Genomic DNA, 18,495 nt, shown 5'->3' with positions numbered 1-18,495 from the left:
TGATTTACTACGAATTTTGTCTGCTGCGCAACGCGCGGGGGATATACTAGTTTTATACTCCCTCCGTCCCCGATTAAGAGTCACACTTTTTCATTTCGGTCCGTCCCCAATTAAAAGTCACACTTTATTTTTACCATAAATAATAAGTAGGTTCCACATTCCACTAACTCAATCCAGTCACATTTTATTATAAAACCCATATAAAAAAATGAGTCTCACATTCCACTAACTTATTCAACCAACTTTTCTAATATTTCTTAAAATCCGTGCAGACCCTGGTGGGGGACGGAGGGAGTATTAATAAAGGTTTTAATTTGAACCTTTTCAGTTTTTTAACTTGATGTCCAATCATTTATTGGAGTAGACTTTTTATCCACGTGTTCTACAACCAATGGGAGTGCAAAAAAAAATATCGTTTCAATTATTGTATTATGATATGTGATTTGACCCTCAGCAGATGGACTTTCATTTTCAGCCCGACAAGGAGGGTATCAGTTTTAAAATTGCCAAATATGGATTTTGCATATCAAACCTGATTTTAGGATTGAATGATTTAACTACTTATTTACATGATATTATCAAGACGTCAACAAAAATACATCGTATTATTTTATTAAATTAAATAATTTTATTTATTAAAATATAATTATATTAGCACCATATTCTTGAATGATTACAAAATTTGAACACATTAATAGTTTAGAAATTTACAAACAGATCTTAAAAGAGTTACTCCATATGAAAAGTTTAATTTACATGAAATACCCCATTTTTGAAATGCCACTCTTTTTTCTTTCTTTTTTATTTTGGCACCTTTATTATTTTTATATTTATATTTTTTTTGAAAGATGGTTACTCTAAATATTGAATCGGTCGATTAATGACTCTTTTGCTTTTTTTTTTCTTTTACGAAAACTAATTCTATGAGTTGTTTTGGTGGGTTCTCTATTATATCAATCTGCAGATCCATATAATCTATTTATTTAGTTTATAAACTGTTGTTAATTTAATTGTTGTCATCCAGAGCTTGTTATTACACTAAAAAAACTTAATACTATCTTTTAAGGATAAAAAAACTGAGACGTAATTACTTACGTCAATTTTTATTTTTAAATAATAATAATTTAAGATGCAAAAAAAAATTACTTAAATTAAGGGCAAACTAACGTACTTAATTGCATTAAAATTGTCTTTAATAGTTTTTTTTATTGTAGTGTAGTAAAGCCTTAGAGATAGATTCAATTTTTAGAACTTAATTCAAGGTAAGAGTCTTCGTTAGTTTCAGTAGTTCAGCATATTGTTGTTGCCTTTTTAGATAACGGCCTCTTAATTTTAGGAAGTGTATTTGTGTTTTACTTTACTTATTTATTTATTCCTGATCATATTGTTTTCCTTCTCTTCTTCATGTCTATTCTTCGTTCAGTATTCTACTTCGATTGCTCCTTTTCCAGTAGTATTTTTGTTGTTTATCATATCAATGTCGTGTGTTATATTAAAATTAGTACTACATTATATAAAATTCGGGATCAACATTCCACTAATTTTTTCCATTCATTTTTCTTCACATTTATTTAAAATTGCACCGAATCAAAGAAGGATTTTAAATCTTGGGAGGACTGGCAATTTTTGGCACGACACGATAACACGATACGAACCCGCACGAAATTAATGTGTTTGTGTCAAAGCTTATTGAGTTCGTGTCGTTATCGTGCCGACACGATAACGACACGAAAATTTCGCGTCATGTTCGTGTTACACATTAAGTATACTATAATATTATTTCGTGTCATGTTCGTGTTACACGTTAAATATATATAACATTAATTTTATTTTTATTTATTTTAAAAAATTTAAAATTTTAAAATTTAAAATTAAAATTAAATTTTTCATATTAGAAATAATATTAATATATTATAATATTATTATTATAGTGTTGTTATCGTGTTGTGTCATAATATATGTGTTGTTATCGTATCGTGTTGACCCGAAGTGGTTCGTGTCGTTAATGGGTTTGTGTCGTGTTCGTGTCTGAGGGTGGCGGGTCGTGTTCATGTTCGTGTTTGGAGTTTTCTTAACGTGTCGTTTTCGTCTTTGTTGTTATCGTGTCGTGTCGACACGATAACGACACAACACGCACGATTTGCCACCCCTAGAGGCAATAGTACTCCCTTAGTGAAAAAATGTCTTAATTTTGTCATTTTCTTTAATGCTTGTCGACACCAAAAATTACTCTGCTCTTGGGGTTTGGATCCCCTGCTGTGCTAAAAGCCACATCAGGGGGTGCTGTGCTCTAATACACACATATTTTATTCATAAAAAATGATGTTAAAATATTAATTTTGTTTAATACTCCCTCCGTCCCAATAAATATGAAACATTTGGTTTCCGGCACGAGATTTTATGTAGTGTTGTTTTGTGAGTTGATGAAGAGAGAGTAAAGTAGGAGAGAGAGAAGTAGACAGAGTGATGTTTCCATTTTAGGAAACGTTTCATTTTTAGTGGGACAACCCAAAAAGGAAAATGTTGCATTTCTAATGGGACAGAGGGAGTATAAAATAATTGCTTGTTTGGAACAGCACCCCTGCTGTGGCTTTGAGCACAGCAGGGGATCCAGATCCCTGCTCTTGTCATGGTCGCACATGCAATCGTGGGATGGAAGCAATAGTACTCCCTTAGTAATTCTGGTTCTTCTTCAATTTAAATTAGACGTATTGTCAATTTAAATTGGATGTTGCAGCTTAAATGGGATATTTTCTTTTTTGGCTACATTTAACTCTGAACATTTTCGTCGATTATATTACATCGACCTAGCACATAAACATTTTTCCTATCAATTTCTTATCAAATTCTTTTTCTTCATGGTCTTTTCCCCCTGTTGTTTTTGCAACAATGTAAGATTACGAAATCAATCATGCTAACACAAATTAATTAGTGAGGCCAAGTGGCCAACTATAAAATATTCAAATAAATACTACTGTCTGTATTTGTAACTTCAATTAGGAAAATCTTGTAGTAATATTATTAGGAAAATGGTGTCCTCCCACTTCTTAATGGTTGGCTTTATTATACTACTATTAACTAATGGAGTAATGATTAGAGTACTAGCGTGACTCACGTGTTTCTATATGAGCAACTAATGCAGTAATTATTAGAGTACTAGCGTGACTCGCGTGTTTCTATATGAGCAACTGAGAAAAAGTCAAGAGCCGCTCTTTATTTGATGCAATCAAACTTATATAAAATGAAGGATCCAATATCAACTTACAACTACTAAAAGCTCAAAATAAATTTTGTAGATATGAAGGTTTTCATTCTGTGCTTCTTAGGTGTTGTGCTTGGATGCTGCATAAAGCAAGCTAATGCTTCAGTTCGAAGCTTAAGATTTGAAGTAAGTATATAAAAAGATTGATTTTCTTATTTTTTCAGCATTTCATTAGAGATAAATTGGTCTAAATTTGAACTTGTTTCAGGTGGTAAGTTCTGATCACACAAGGCTATGCACCAAAAAGCCATTGCTCACCGTAAACGGACAATTCCCGGGGCCAACCATATATGCCCGGAGGGGAGATCTTGTCACAGTCGATATTGTTAATCATTCCGATAAAAATATAACCATCCACTGGTAAATGTATCTCATAATGTTCATAAATACGGTAAAGAGCATTAGTGAAATTATATATGAATGGTAGTAATTGATTATATATAGGCATGGAGTAAAAATGCCGAGATATCCATGGTCGGATGGAACCGATTATGTGACCCAGTGCCCAATTCAACCCGGCAAAAACTTTACCCAACAGATGATCCTCTCCGACGAGGAAGGCACATTGTGGTGGCACGCTCATAGCGATTGGTCGAGAAATACCGTCCACGGCGCAATTGTCATCCTACCTCCGGCGAGGGAGACTTATCCTTTCCCCAAGCCTCATGCTCATGTTCCCATAATCATTGGTATAGTATCTCAATATTTGTATGTAAATTCAATTTGTTGAGATAATCACACTTATATATTGCAGGAGAGTGGTGGAATGCTAAGGTTGAAACAGTGTACAAGGAATTCCTGGCCCATGGACTAAATCCCCAAGCATCCGATGCTGTCCTCATCAACGGCCAACCCGGCGATTTTTATCCATGCTCCAAACAAGGTTAAATTTATTGTCACGAGTTCAAACCAAGTTGATCTGTAATAGTAAAAATTAATTTAAACAATTAATTTATTCATTTTTGGTGCAGATACATACAAATTGCAAGTGGAATATGGGAAAAGGTACCTAATCAGATTAATTAGCAATGTGATGGAAACCCAAATGTTCTTCAAAATCGGCAACCACAACTTCACCGTAGTGGGCATTGATGGCGCCTACACGAAACCACTACATACAGATTATGTAGCGATTTCGCCAGGCCAAACCATAGATTTGCTTCTAGAAGCCAACCAGCCACCAAGCCATTACTACATGGCGGCCAGAGTGTACGCCACTGTCAGGAAATTCGTGAAGAAAATCCCTGCCACTGGAATAATCGAGTATGTCGGAAACTACACTCCGCCTCCATCACCGCTGCTTCCATCCTTCCCCGAAGTCAATGACTCGGCTGCAACGATCGGCTTCACAGAGCAACTAAAGAGCCTAGGCAACAACGTGGACGTCCCTAAGGAAGTCGACGAAACCTTCTTCTACACTCTCTCAGTGAACGTGTTTCCCTGTACCGAACCTTCTTGCTTCGCACCCTTCAGGGTGCACGCGAGCGTCAACAATTTGACATTTTTGCTTCCGAGTAACGTCGACATTCTCACAGCTTATTACAAGCAGATTAATGGAGTTTACACTACTGATTTCCCCGACTTCCCGCCAACATCTTTCAACTACGCGCAAGACGATCCGGAGAAGAGAGCATCCGCGTTCGGAACAGCGGTTCGTATGTTGGAGTATAACACGACGGTGGAAGTGATTTTCCAAGGGACCAACTTCGGCGATGGCGTTGATCATCCCATGCATTTACACGGATACAGCTTCTACGTTGTCGGTTCCGGGTTAGGGAACTTCAACAAGTCCCGGGATCCGCCCAACTATAACCTTGTCGACCCGCCATTGATGGAAACCATCGCGGTGCCAAGAAATGGATGGACCGCTATAAGATTTAAGGCGAACAATCCAGGTATGCAAGAATAGATGTGGGGTTTATACACTAAATGCTTTTTTTTTTATATTATTATTATTATTATTAATTGACTGGTCTTTTGAGATGAGCTCGTGTGTAATATGTTGCAGGAGTGTGGTACATGCATTGTCATTTCGAGCGGCACCTGAGTTGGGGGATGGAAATGGTGTTTATTGTCAAGGATGGGAAACTCCCGCATGAGAAGATGCTGCCGCCACCGCCGGATATGCCACGTTGCGGCCGAGAAGACTCATCTCCTCCTCTTGTATTTGGTGATCCTCATTCCACAATGGGGAAGAGAGATGAGGCTCAATGATTCTTTATATGGAGTATATGTTTATTTGTTTTACTTGTCATTTTTATCTAGATTTATTAGGATCGATATTATAATGATGGTGTGGTGGATATTACTATAATTTATCTCGAATAATTGGGGTTTTGTCTTGTCCGAGGATGAAGTTCCGTGGTTTCTCGATTGTGCTATTGTGATAATTTATATATTCATGAAAATTAGGTTCATTTCAAGTCCCAATTAATCAAACTTTTAATTCATGTACTTTCTTTAATTTGAGATTTGTCAAAGGATTTGCTATTGAAATGTGAGTACTTATTACTAGTACTTACGTTGATTGATTAAAAGAGAGGTGATCAAGGCTATATTGTATGGTTGATTGACATACATATATGAAAATGGGTATTTAATTTATTGAGCACCGATCTGCGAGTACTACGTGTGCTCACAGTTTTGCGAGGAATATGGCGAGCACATTAGCAAACACTTGTTGTGTTGGCAAACTTTGTTAAACGAAACATGGAATTTAGCGAGCACCACTTTGTTCGTAGAAGATGGCGCCAAGCCATGACACGAAAGTTAGTGAGCACGGAATGTGCACGCTAACCTGCGCTCGTTATCAAGGACGACATGGAGCACTAATTTTTTACTAGTAATAATTAATCCATCTGACTAAACGTACATATAATTAGGTGTACAAACAAATCAATAATACTGTGTTTGACATTTGTAAGAGATGTGTTTGCATTTTCAAATACTAAAATCAGCAATGAATTGTAAGATTAGGTCCACCTTCATGGGTTCACAAGAGAGATAATTAAGATTTGTGAAATTAATAGAATTGAGTTTTGAAAATGACTTTCCTTTAAATGTATGCCCTTCTATTTAAATTGTGCAGTATTCATTCAATTAATAAAAATACTTTCCTTTTCTAGATCTAGCAATATGATTAGGTGTATAATCATGATTCATAATTAATTGATAAATATGTCGTGATTCTTGTGCTAGTAAGTAGAAATCTATTAAGATTTTATTATAGTGGGTCAAATTTGAAACATTTGGCTTCCAACATTAACCGTATAATTAGGTCATGTTCGCTTTATTAGACTAAATAGTACTAAGATTGAATATGGGATAGACCAAGATTAATTAGACATAGAAAACGTGTTTGGTTGGCCGACAATTTTATAGTAATATAATTTTAAAATATATTTAATTTATAATATTACTTACTATATTTACTTATATGCCCTTCATACCCCTCTATTCTCAATTTAATTTTACAGCCACCACCTCTCCACTCAATCGCCACCTCCGCCGGCACCACAGAAGACGAAGTTTCCAACAACATCCATTTGATCAACACCCCAAGCTTTGATCCTCTCTATCACTGCAACATCCCCCTACGCCCATCTTTCCTTCTTCGTTCGCCACCATACCAGCAAATAGCTGCTTCGACAGCGCAGCGTCGGGCAGCAGCACCACCGCCATCCCCAAATCCTTCACCATATATTCGCAAAAACGAAACCCTAGTTAATTCCATCACGTTGTCGCGCCGCTGATTTGATTGGAGAACCCTCACTTATTCCAATCAAATCTCCCCCCCCCCCCCCCCCCCCGATTTGGTTGGCAATCAAACAATGAACTCTGCCACTCCATCACCTGATTGTCCTCTTCGACGAAAATCGCCAATTTTCTAGGCATCGAATTCGATAAAATAGCAGCGTTTGTGTGAGGGCAAAATTTAGGTCTGTGGTTGACGAAGGAGAGAATAAAGGGCAAAAATGGAACTAGAGGTTAATCTTCCCTCATATTATTTTATCGCAGGGGTGAGGCTCCGACACACAGTCGGGAGACTAACCATCCGAGATAATGTCATGGATTAATTAATCCTCCAATTTTACTTACCGAACATAGGATTAAATTTAACATAGTATTCAGTCGCACCAACCGAACGCTGCCTTAGTAGACTAACACACACACACTATTGAAACAAGATTTTATAGTGATGAACAAATAGTCTAACCAACTTACGAAATTACCCCACTTTCTAATTAAATAAAGGCCTATAGTACCATCGAAAAGAAGAATGTTACTACAACACCAATTTAATTATTATGAAATGACCCTATACTTTAATAAAGTAATTATATTCCAAAAGAAAAAAAAAAGATAATTTAAAAATAAGCTAGGGCCAAAATAAGAGGGAAAAAATATATGAAGAGTAGCATTTCAATTTGACAGGGAACACGTAATATAGGCAAGTGCTCGGGGCATACAATTAGCCAAATACTCCATAAATCTCATAAAATTAAATACTCTTCTTATTTTGATAAATTTTATAATAATAGTTCGCTTTTAGTAAATAATTTGTGAGTCTTATTTTCTATTAAAAATACTTTATCATTTTTTTTTATCTCTCTCGTATTTTATCAATTACGCATTCAAATTGATGTTATTCTCAAAATGCCTATTCTCAGTTTAAGAGTAAGATTTAGTTATGACACAGATTTTAAGAAATTGGTGGAGTGTGTAATAAATGAAGTGAGGCAGTGGTTGTTGGAGTGTGTAATAATTGAAGTGCGATAGTGGAAATTGAGACCCTTTAAACTTTTTGTATGTTTAGAATTTTGCTTTGTTTTATATTTATGAAAGTAATGACATTTAAGTATAAATTTGATTAATAATAAGGTTAAATTTTATGTCCAAATATAGTAGATTTTAAATGTGACTTTTAAACTAGGACGAATTTAAATGTCTTTAGTGGTCGAATTTTTAAGTCATGTATCATCATTAGTCAAAAATATGATATTGAAATGTGTATTGTATTGATTTGTACATGTAATATTAAGAGAGAGAATCGACAATTTAATGCAAATTAATACTCCATGTAGTAGAAAACTGGAAACGAGAGAAAAAAAATAGTTAGAATATTATGAACGTGGATCGAAGCTTAATTTATTAAAAAAAATGAAACTTACTAAAAACTGAAATCTACTTCCAAGATTAGGTTTCCCCGAATGTATCCTAATGTTTGGCCATATTATTCTTGTGATGACCGATTCAACCCCTGATAAATTTAAGAGGAATGTAACTTGGTTTCATAATCCACGATATTAAACCACTACTTTCATTTATATTTAAAACAGGTGAAATACACTTATACGTAGAACGTGATAGTACTATAGCAAGATCACCTTCAAATAATAAAATTTTATATAAATAATTAAAGTATTCCAAATGATTGAATACCGCCTATACAAGACGATTACCCTTTTGATTGATTTGAATAAGTTAAATATAGTCTCAGCCCAGAAAATAAGCTGGCTTAACTGTGTTAAGCAAAAAATAGAGAAAACGAAAAGTTTCAATTCTATTACCTAGTTTTTTATTAGATAGTATTATCACCCGTGCTATGCACGGGATATAAGACTTTCAAATAATAAAGAGAAATTTTAAAATAAGTGGAATAAAAACAAAAGAGGATAAAGAGAATATAATGATGATTATATTTAAGAATATGTGTTAATTAAAATAAGTATTCATAATATTATAAATAATTAAAAATATTATAAACAATAACAAAAAAAAGAAATGTACTTCTCTGAACCTACTTTAAATGAAACATTTCATATTCGGCAAACGGTTTTATACAGTTTTAATTTCTAATATGAGTGGAATAAAATTAAATAAAACAAATGACAAAAAAGAAATGTGCAACTAATGATCGAGTATGAGTTAAGTATAATAATATATACACATAAAAGATGCGACTAAAGATCAAAGAGGGAAAAAAACATATCATTTGAATAAATAAATAGTTTAACAATTTTACATTTCATGGTGAATATCAAAATCTTGTCATCAAAATAAATTATTTTAAATAATCGTATTTCATTGAACCATAATATACTTAGAAAAATATTTATAACACAATTAAATAATATGGCATTTCATCTAACGTATTTCTTCTGTAAATATGATATTCATTTTTAATTAATGTCCTACACGACACCATATTATCATATGTTCATCTCAATATATTTATTTTTAGAATATAAATTAATAGTATAAAACTTGTGACGCCCCCACAATCACTTACTCATTATTTAATTTATTATCAAAAGAATGTCAACCATTTAACAAAATGTTATCTCACGTTTTCAAATTACTAGATTGATTGGAGTGTTTTTTTTTTTTTTCAAAGTGGCAAAAGATGTGGAGTATCACACGATGCAAAGGAGAATATATAGTTATTGAAATTGTATGAGATGGAATGTCATGGATTTTTACATGGGTACGCCAATGAACCGAGGCCTTGGAACTTTTACAAATGAAAGAATGAATATGTCTACATCTACTAAACCAGGAGGTAAAAATACATAGAATTTAATGTTGCATACATATGGCATAGCAACTAAGTTACAGCCCACTTCTAGGTGCACTTCTTGCAAAAGAAATCAGCTCTCCTCTCACTGAGCAGCAGCTGTATTCCTCACAAATGGATAACCTGCCATGTGAATACAATACAAATTAATACTCAAGTCCTAGTTTTGCCAAGTAAAGGGGGATAGGCAACACTACTTTATAAACAAAAGACCTTTGCCTTTCTAAATGAGCAAACTCTGCTCTGCACTCCCTTCCACACCCCAACAGCCCCTGCATTACTCTATGTATACCTAGCACAATCAAACAAAAGAGAGTTACTACCCAAGTACTCGTACTCCAAATGCCACCAAAACAAATTAAGTCCAAAGCACACTGAGGAGCTGCAAAGAGGGGATTCGCTGCACAATAGTATCAGCCCATTTATTGATTCGCGAGTACAACATATGTACTGCCCCACAAATACCCAATCAGTGTGAATAAAGAGCCAAAGAATGCTGATCTGATTTCTGCCACATCTCAACAAATTGTAGCAACAGCTTATATATTTGATTTCCCCTTCAATATCTGTTTCCCTTCCCCACTCACCACTTCAAAATTTCATTCTTTCTCCCCCACAAATCACAACCGAGAGTAAGAGACTGAGTAGAACATCACAACATGATCATATGGGAAATAACCTTATCACGTACAGAACATAAAGCACAAGCATAACTTGTACCCATAAAACTCAAAACATAGTATGCAAATTTCCGAAAATGTCATACTTTCAAGCCTCAAACCATAATCTCTTCAACTCTAATACCATGAATCTTCTAAAAATCCAACTTTTAGCTAACTGTATAAGAACTAAGAGAGAGAGTAAGGACTTAGCTACCTCCCGACGAAGCGGCGTGGCTCACGGAGGCGGCGTATACAGCGATGCTGCTCGCCCACGAGTTTCCTACCGCCGCGAAGAGAAGGCGACAGGGACGGGAGTGGTGCAAAGCCAAGGGCGGCGATGGTGGTGCGTTGCGGAGTTGAGAGGGCTGGACGGAGAAGTGTAAGCTGACTCCCTCGAGTTCGCACACCAGCGAAGGCAGCAGCGGCGAGACCACAGTAAGGAGAGGAGAGTGGAGAGGCGCCGGCGGTGACCGGAGTATGTGCCGTCTTTTCCAATTTTGGGAATCTAGGGTTCTTCCTTTTCAATTTGGGGATTTGGTGAGTTGGAAATGAGAGAAGAGACGATGGAGATGGGAGTATAAGGTTGGGCTTTTCCTTTCGGGCCACTGATTTAAATATTAACTTGGGCCTAGGATCATTAAAGAAAGAAATGGCCAAAACTATTGTAAGGCCTTTCCCTTAATTTGGTACTTGGGCCAAATATTATTAACCCTGGGCCTTTTAATTCAATTCTTGGGCTAAGGATTTAATTTGGAAAGTGGGCTGCCATTCTTATTTCTTGGGCCGCTTGAAGATTTAACTAAGTAAGAATCTGGCCCAAATTAATTGATCAATTAATTAGGAATAAGTGATGGTTCGCTAAGGAATTTCCGAGACGATAAATTAATTTCCGGATTTATCTAACTTCATGAATAATGAATGTATGGAGATTAAGGTGTTTTTTTTTAGTTAAGCCAGAAATTTATCAAACTTTCCGAAGGATTAAATCTCCCGATTTAATTAATGTTCATGGACCCTAGAGCTTCCTCTAGAGAAATTTAGAAAAAGAGTAAAATGAGCACGCACTTAGGATGCATTCATGTTTCAGTCTATTTGACTTCTTAAGGTCTAATTAAGGTATTACCTTATTTTCTAAAGGGACGTCTTCGCACGTTGTTTAAGACTAAGTCAAGGAAATTTCTGAAAGAGACCTAAGTCTGAGGTGGGCATTTCTTTCTAAATGTGAACTTGCCTTTTAGCATGATTATGTGAAAATTATGCTATTTATGTTTTGTCATGCCATTTTATGTTTTATGGATTACCTATTTGTTTCGCTATGCCAAATTATGTTTAATCGAATTCGGGTCCCAGTAGGGCCGCAAACCCTACTCGGACTAGTGTACACACATGGGGATCGTGTGCTAGCTTTTAAGTTGGCCGGTCCAGTGACCGTCGTGGACTGTGGCCACATTCCCCGTTCACATACGTTTCAGATATGGAATATATGTTATGTGATTGCGCAATCAACTTTACGAACAAAAGAAATTTTAGTGACTCGGGCCTTTTAAATTAAAACCTCGTGTTCACTCAACTGGCTGACAAAACTTTTAAGAAAAATTATGTTTCGGCAATGTGCCCACTGAGTATATCAAGTACTCAGCTCTGCATGTTTCATTTCCTAATGTGCAGGTTGAACGTGTACGAGGAGGCGAAGGAGTTGGGAATGATCATTTAATAAGTAGTTAGGTAGCCCAAAGTAGTATGTCTTCATACATACTATTTTGTCTTGGACCCTTCCGCTGCAGTAAAACCTATGTTCTAGGAATGTATTAATTTAGTCTTGACGTCCTGACTTTCTTTTGACTATGTACCCATTTGCCTTCCAAACTATTTCATCGAGTTGAATTGTCTCTTTTATGCTTAATTTATGTTTGATGAACCTATATTAATCGCGAAATAGCTACACTCACTAGCACTAGGGAGTTGTGGTCGTGACAAAACTTATGCTGTCCTAACTTTCATATGTCACATATTAGATTAAGCCGACATGAGCAAATGAATACCCAAGTAAAAGCTTTTTCACAATTAATAAATTCGCTTTTACCCAAATAAAATTCAATACATGATAATATTCATAAATATAATATTTTGAGAAGCATAAAAAAAATAGAAATACTCCCTCTGTTCCATTAAAAGAGAAGCGTTTTTCTTTTTAGATTGTCCAAATTAAAAATGAAACCTTTCCTAAAATAAAAATAATTTTATCTTTACTTTTCTCTATCTCTTACTTTACTCTCTCTCTTTAACATACAAAACAACACTACATAAAATCTCGTGCCAAAAGCAAATGTTTCATATTTATTGGGACGGAGGGAATAGGATCCAAAGTTGTAGAGTACTACTCCCTCCGTCCCACTTTAGGAGTCCCGTTTAGAATATTTCATAATTGGTAATAGGCCCCACATTCCACTCACCTTTTTCCACTCACATTTTATTATAAAACCAATATATAAAAGTAGGACCCACATTCCACTATCTTTTTTCACCAACTTTCCGTTATATTTCTTAAAATTTATGCCGAATTCAACCAGACCTCCTAAAGTGGAACGAAGGGAGTATATAACAATATCCAAGTAGAATAAATCCAAATCAACTCAATTATAACTACACATACTAATTTTAGTAATTTGATTATAGATATAATTAAATATACATATAAATATATAAATATATATTATTTCAGTGTATTTACTAGTCGTGCCATTGTCGTCTTCTTCCAACTACCTGCTTTGCCTGCTTCGTTGTGATGTGCGGCGGCATTTCTGGATTTGCTTTAAATTTCTTGGGTGATAAGTATTCTGGTTTGATTAATCTAAATTATCTAATAATACTCCCCCCGTCCCTAAGAATTTGTCACATATTTCTATTTTCGTACGTCCCTAAAAATTTGTCACCTTTCACTTTTACCATTTTTTACAGTGGACCCTATATTTCACTAATTCATTTGCACTCACATTTTATTATAAAACTAATATATAAAAGTAGAACCCACATGCTATTAACTTTTTCAACCCTATATTTCACTAATATATAAAAGTAGGACCCATATGCTATCAACTTTTTCAACCCTAAAAATATGAAGTATTTTCGTACGTCCCTAAAATTTTGTCACCTTTCACTTTTACCATTTTTGACAGTGGACCCTATATTTCACTAATTCATTTGCACTCACATTTTATTATAAAACTAATATATAAAAGTAGGATCCACATGCTATCAACTTTTTCAACCCACTTTCAATTACATTTCTTAAAACCCGTGTCCGATCAAATGGTGACGAATTATTAGGGACTGAGAGAGTAATTCATTTTGTTTCTATTTTGAATTATTATGTGTTAGGTTTGGTATACTGAAAAGCACGTTTCGAGCAAGTTTCGCGCGAATAGAATCTTGCTTGTATACGTAAAACTCTACAATCCACTTTTAACCCGATTCAGTATTATTCGAGCAGCCTCGCACGAATAGAATCACTGTTATTATTACATTGTGTTTGCTTGTGCATTTATAAGATGTTTTACAAACATTTAAATTCATAAGAAGTAAACAAAGTCTAAGTCTTTTGCTTAGTAGACCGGTTGTGGGCGTCGTCCACTTTAAGGTAACACGTTCAGATCTATGCAATGCTTTGCAAAAGAAAAAGAAGAATTTCACAATCTAGATAGGCTTTGGCTACCTATCGTGAAAGGTTGCAATATCAGTCCGCATATTTCTAAGTCTTAATGAAATAATTTGACATTGGTGTGGTTTAGCACTGAACGGATCTAACAGCAAGACGTGTCTTTATGCTATCTACTGAAAGACTAGGTCTTGATAAAATGTTATTTCTTAATCCACATATGTTAGCATTGAGCATGCGGTATTGATTATGCACTACTTTGACTTATCAAATGGTGCGGGTTTTTCGCAACCCAATAATCCTGATATATTGGGTAGTGGTGATTAATATCTAGCGGTGCTAGGATTGCTATTATGTTGAAACGTGCACGAGGTGAGTCTCGTTTGATAATGTCCTCAAGAGGAGCTCGAACAAGGTTTTATTATTCGGAAAACTGGCCTGTTGGAGTTTTGTTACTCTATGAATAATAAATAAGTGTTTCTTGCTAAGTCCACTCTTGGAATTAATAAGATATTAATTAATTAAGTCGATAGCAGACATTAATTAATTAATGGACATTTATATCTTAAGCGCGGGAAATAAATAATAAATAACAGAAACCCGAATTACTTGTAATTTCGGATTTGGATGGGGAGAGTTCAATATTAATTCTGTAGTGGCTGCTCGTAATATTCCAATATAAGCTTATATTAAATTGTGGGTTCAATTTAATTAGTAAAAAGCTAATTGGGGGAGCCCATATCCAAAACCTTCCAAAGATCCCTGTCTGGGCCCAAAAGGAACTTAATATAAATAGGAGAATAAAAGAGACAGAATAATCACAATTTTCATACTTGAAATTTTCGAAATTTTCGGCCCCCACCAGCTGAAGGAGATTTCGATTTCTACTCCTTTTCCCAAAAGGATTTCTTCTGTCTTCTTTATTCAAGTCCTAGTATTTTGATAAGATCAGCCTACCCTGATATCGAGATACAGTTCGGGAACCAGAGAGAAGATCCGTGGTCTAGTATTGAAGATCATCACGTGGAGAAGGCGCGGGCAATCGACGATTCTTTGGAGAATCAAAATCGGTAACCCTAAACCGTAGAAATCATGTTTAGGATTTATATTTTCTAAGCATGAATTATTTGTTTAACATGTGAATTGATTAATCGCATAATCGGTCAAATAGATCCGTATCAGATTTATTTGTTTTGTACAAGTCTTTCGCTGTGCAAGGGGCACCAAACCCCATCAATTGGTATCAGAGCCAATTTTTGACTCTGATTATGTGGATTAATTTCATGTTATGTGAATTGCTTGATCGCATGAGTTCTTCGTTTATGTGTTTTATTTACTGTTGAACGAAGAAGCCCAAAGTTCCGTGAATGTTGGAGACGTGACTTTTGGAATCTAATTCCTAATATTAGTAATCAAAACATAATAATTATGTGGTAATGATTACTTTGACTCCATTTTTTTTGGATACACACGTAAATTCAATTGTTTTGAATGGATACGTGAATTCGTCATGGCTGCGTTGAGGAAAACCGCGATCACGGCGAAGCAGCTGCTAGCGACGGAATTAGCAGGCAACGTAGCACGCTGGGCCGGCTGCGTCGGCAGCCCATGCCTACAGGCTGGGCAGTTTGTGCGACGCGGCACAGCAGGTGCAGTCACGATAGCCCGAACAAAGCAGCCGCAGAAACGACTCCGGCAGCGATGGCGGTCTTGAGTGGGAGCCCTTCGGGGCAGTTCCAGTGCTTGAAAGACAGCGCCCTTCGTGAGCCGGGGTTGGAGCAGGCTGGGAGTCATCGCGGGTCAACGGTGCAGCAGCCGCTGCAAAAGCTGTGACGTTGGGCAGTCCGAGCGCCGGAGAAGAAGCAGCGACGCAGCAGCGGTGTCTCTGTGCAGCAGCAGCGTTAAGTGGCAGCAGCGACGGCGGGCTGTTGTGACAGCAGCTGCGGTGAACATGCAGCGCCTGCGGAGCAGTGGGAGCTCCGCGCGCAGCGAGTTGCAGCGCTGCGAAGGCGACGTCGCAGTAGCGAAGTCAACACAGTAGCAGCAGGCGCCGGAGAGGATGCAGCAACGCCGGAGTTCCGGGCAACAGCGGTTGCGATGCCCAGCAGGCTGTCGGAGGTGACGCAGGAGCAGCGTCGCAAACGAAGCAGCAGCGTCCCTCCGTGAGCAGCCGCGCGACGTCGCGATGTCTTGTCCTGTGACTTCGGTTTCCAAATTTGATCAGGGTTTCCAAATCCTTGGATTCAAATTTGGAAATAATTCAAGAATAATTTAGAAATAAGATTTGGATATATCTTTTGTGGATTTTATATATTATATAAGATTTAATTTTGTATTAAATCATGGATTAATTATAGATTTTATCCTTATTTTATGGATTTGTAGGGATTTAATTCCTAGATGAATCCTAGTTAAATTTGGATAATGATAATCTAACTTTTTATTTATATCCAATGGATTAATGTGGATTTATCCCTAGACAAATCCTAGTTGGATTTAGATAAAAATAATATTATTTTATTCTTATCCTATGAGTTTATATGAATTTATTCATAGATAACTTCTAGATGGATTTGGATAGTGGTAATATAATATTTTATTCTCATCTTATAGATTTATATGGATTTATTCCTACATAAATCTTGGATAGATTTGAATAATGATAATATAATATTATCTAATTCTATGGATTTATATGGTTTACTCCAAGATTAAATCCTAAATGGATTAGGAATAATATTAATATTAATTTATTTTTATCCTATGGATTTGAATAGATTTAATTCTATTAAGACAAATCCTAGATGGATTAAAAATAAATATTAATCCAAGTTATCCTTATCTTTTGGATTTATATCCTAGATAGATTAGGATATTGATAATATATAAGAAAATCCTTATTTAATTGGATTTAGATAAATTTATTTATCTAAGAAATCCTAAGTAATGTGTGATATATTCTAGATGTCTATTTCTAAATAGAATTAAGATTTGTACAAATCTTTATTCATTGGATTTTATTTTTATCTTATGGATTATGATGGAAGTGTTTCTATCTAGTAATATCCTAGTACGATTTAAATTATGATAATCATAGATCAACGTTATCTTGAATTGTAGGATTTGATTTTATGGAAATAAAATCTAGAATAATCCTAAGTGGATTTAGATAGTTGACTCTATCTTGATAAATCCTAAATGAATTTTGGATAAACATTATCCGAGATAAAACTTAATTATTTAGTTGATTCTCCCTTGACTAGATTAAATAATTGTCGATAATTATCATGTGTGTTAAAATGCCATGCATTAAATAGATTTATCTGTTTATTTGGTGTTTATCTATTTTAAGTGGATTATCTGTTTTATCTGCTTATGTGATAATTATGCAAAAACCATATAAAAATATCTAAGTGATGATTACAACAAGTGCGTTGTATACGGTCTCCATCGGTTGGACTGCCAAATTTTGTGAAGCTGAATTTCTAATATTATCGCCACCTACAAAGTAGGGACAATAATCCTACGAAAACAGTAAGTTCATAAGGGCGGACTTCTCACATAATAAATAGAATGGACTAGAAAGTGGTTCCCAATATTATTGCCACCTGCAAAGTGGGGACAATAATCCTAAGGAACTGCAAGTCTCAGGGTTCAATCAGAATTTTTGAGATAGCTTGGTTTTGTTATCATCACATGAACATTGTTATGGGAGTGTGTTGTAGAAATAAAATACTGTAATGCTAAATCTGATGGTCGTGCTTAGGCAGCATTAGGTGTGTTGACCTCCAAAGGAGGAAGATATTGATGCGTCGATGTTGTGACCAGTAAAATTGTCAAAATTTTAATGCGTATAAACCTCCAAAGGAGGATACAATTTATTAATTTTGCAGTTGTAAGATACATAATTGTTTTGTGGTTATTTGTGATTATGTATTGAGCATGAGTATGTGATAATAAGTTTATTTGCCAAATCTTCATTATGTCATTTAATATTTGTCTGCGATCCTTAAAGAAACAAAACTCGAATGCCTAAATTATGTAGACCGAAAACGAAAATGGATAAGATTCTCATCGCTGAAAGCTTGGAGTTTATACTCAATGATTCATGTCCTCCATTTCCTCGACATAATTGCACGAAGAATGTTCGAGAATGCATTATGCATGTACTTGACAAGTTCTTTGAGGAATAAGGTCAAGCTATTTTCCTTTAAGTAGCTCGACAAGTCTTGGTTAATGACGATGAAAGATGGATATCAATAGAATCTGTCAAGATGATTCGATTGGAATATCCTAGAGTGACAGAATGTTTTGAGGATCTTTTGATCACTCAAATAGT

At 35.4% G+C, this 18,495-nt stretch overlaps 1 protein-coding gene and 1 long non-coding RNA gene across 2 annotated transcripts; one reads left to right on the top strand and one right to left on the bottom strand.

Annotated features, from left to right (window-relative positions):
• The first annotated feature begins 3,256 nt into the window (after positions 1 to 3,256).
• On the top strand, positions 3,257 to 5,685 carry LOC125221782 (laccase-14-like). Its single transcript, XM_048124032.2, has 6 exons — positions 3,257 to 3,388; positions 3,471 to 3,622; positions 3,707 to 3,951; positions 4,017 to 4,145; positions 4,234 to 5,157; positions 5,271 to 5,685. Exons 1-6 carry the CDS (start codon positions 3,299 to 3,301, stop codon positions 5,474 to 5,476), a joined length of 1,746 nt encoding a protein of 581 aa, XP_047979989.1. The 5' UTR covers positions 3,257 to 3,298; the 3' UTR covers positions 5,477 to 5,685.
• Positions 5,686 to 9,686: 4,001 nt separating this feature from the next.
• LOC125221783 (uncharacterized) lies at positions 9,687 to 11,050 on the bottom strand. Its single transcript, XR_007176429.2, has 3 exons — positions 10,716 to 11,050; positions 10,053 to 10,131; positions 9,687 to 9,962 (listed from the first exon to the last, which is right to left on the bottom strand). It is a non-coding gene; the product is annotated as an uncharacterized LOC125221783 (long non-coding RNA).
• Positions 11,051 to 18,495: the final 7,445 nt, after the last annotated feature.

This window comes from Salvia hispanica, chromosome 1 (assembly GCF_029641045.1).
Source record: "Salvia hispanica isolate PSC_SH4W2 chromosome 1, Shi_PSC_v1, whole genome shotgun sequence".
Taxonomy (NCBI): domain Eukaryota; kingdom Viridiplantae; phylum Streptophyta; class Magnoliopsida; order Lamiales; family Lamiaceae; genus Salvia; species Salvia hispanica.
This window is presented reverse-complemented; position numbering and strand designations above follow the sequence as displayed.

Excerpts from the sequence above, each read along its gene's own strand:
- LOC125221782 (XM_048124032.2), top strand. The coding sequence starts at position 3,299 with ATGAAGGTTTTCATTCTGTGCTTCTTAGGTGTTGTGCTTGGATGCTGC. Across the intron at positions 3,389-3,470 it reads TTCGAAGCTTAAGATTTGAA|GTGGTAAGTTCTGATCACAC; the intron begins GTAAGTATATAA and ends AACTTGTTTCAG. Across the intron at positions 4,146-4,233 it reads TTATCCATGCTCCAAACAAG|ATACATACAAATTGCAAGTG; the intron begins GTTAAATTTATT and ends TTTTTGGTGCAG.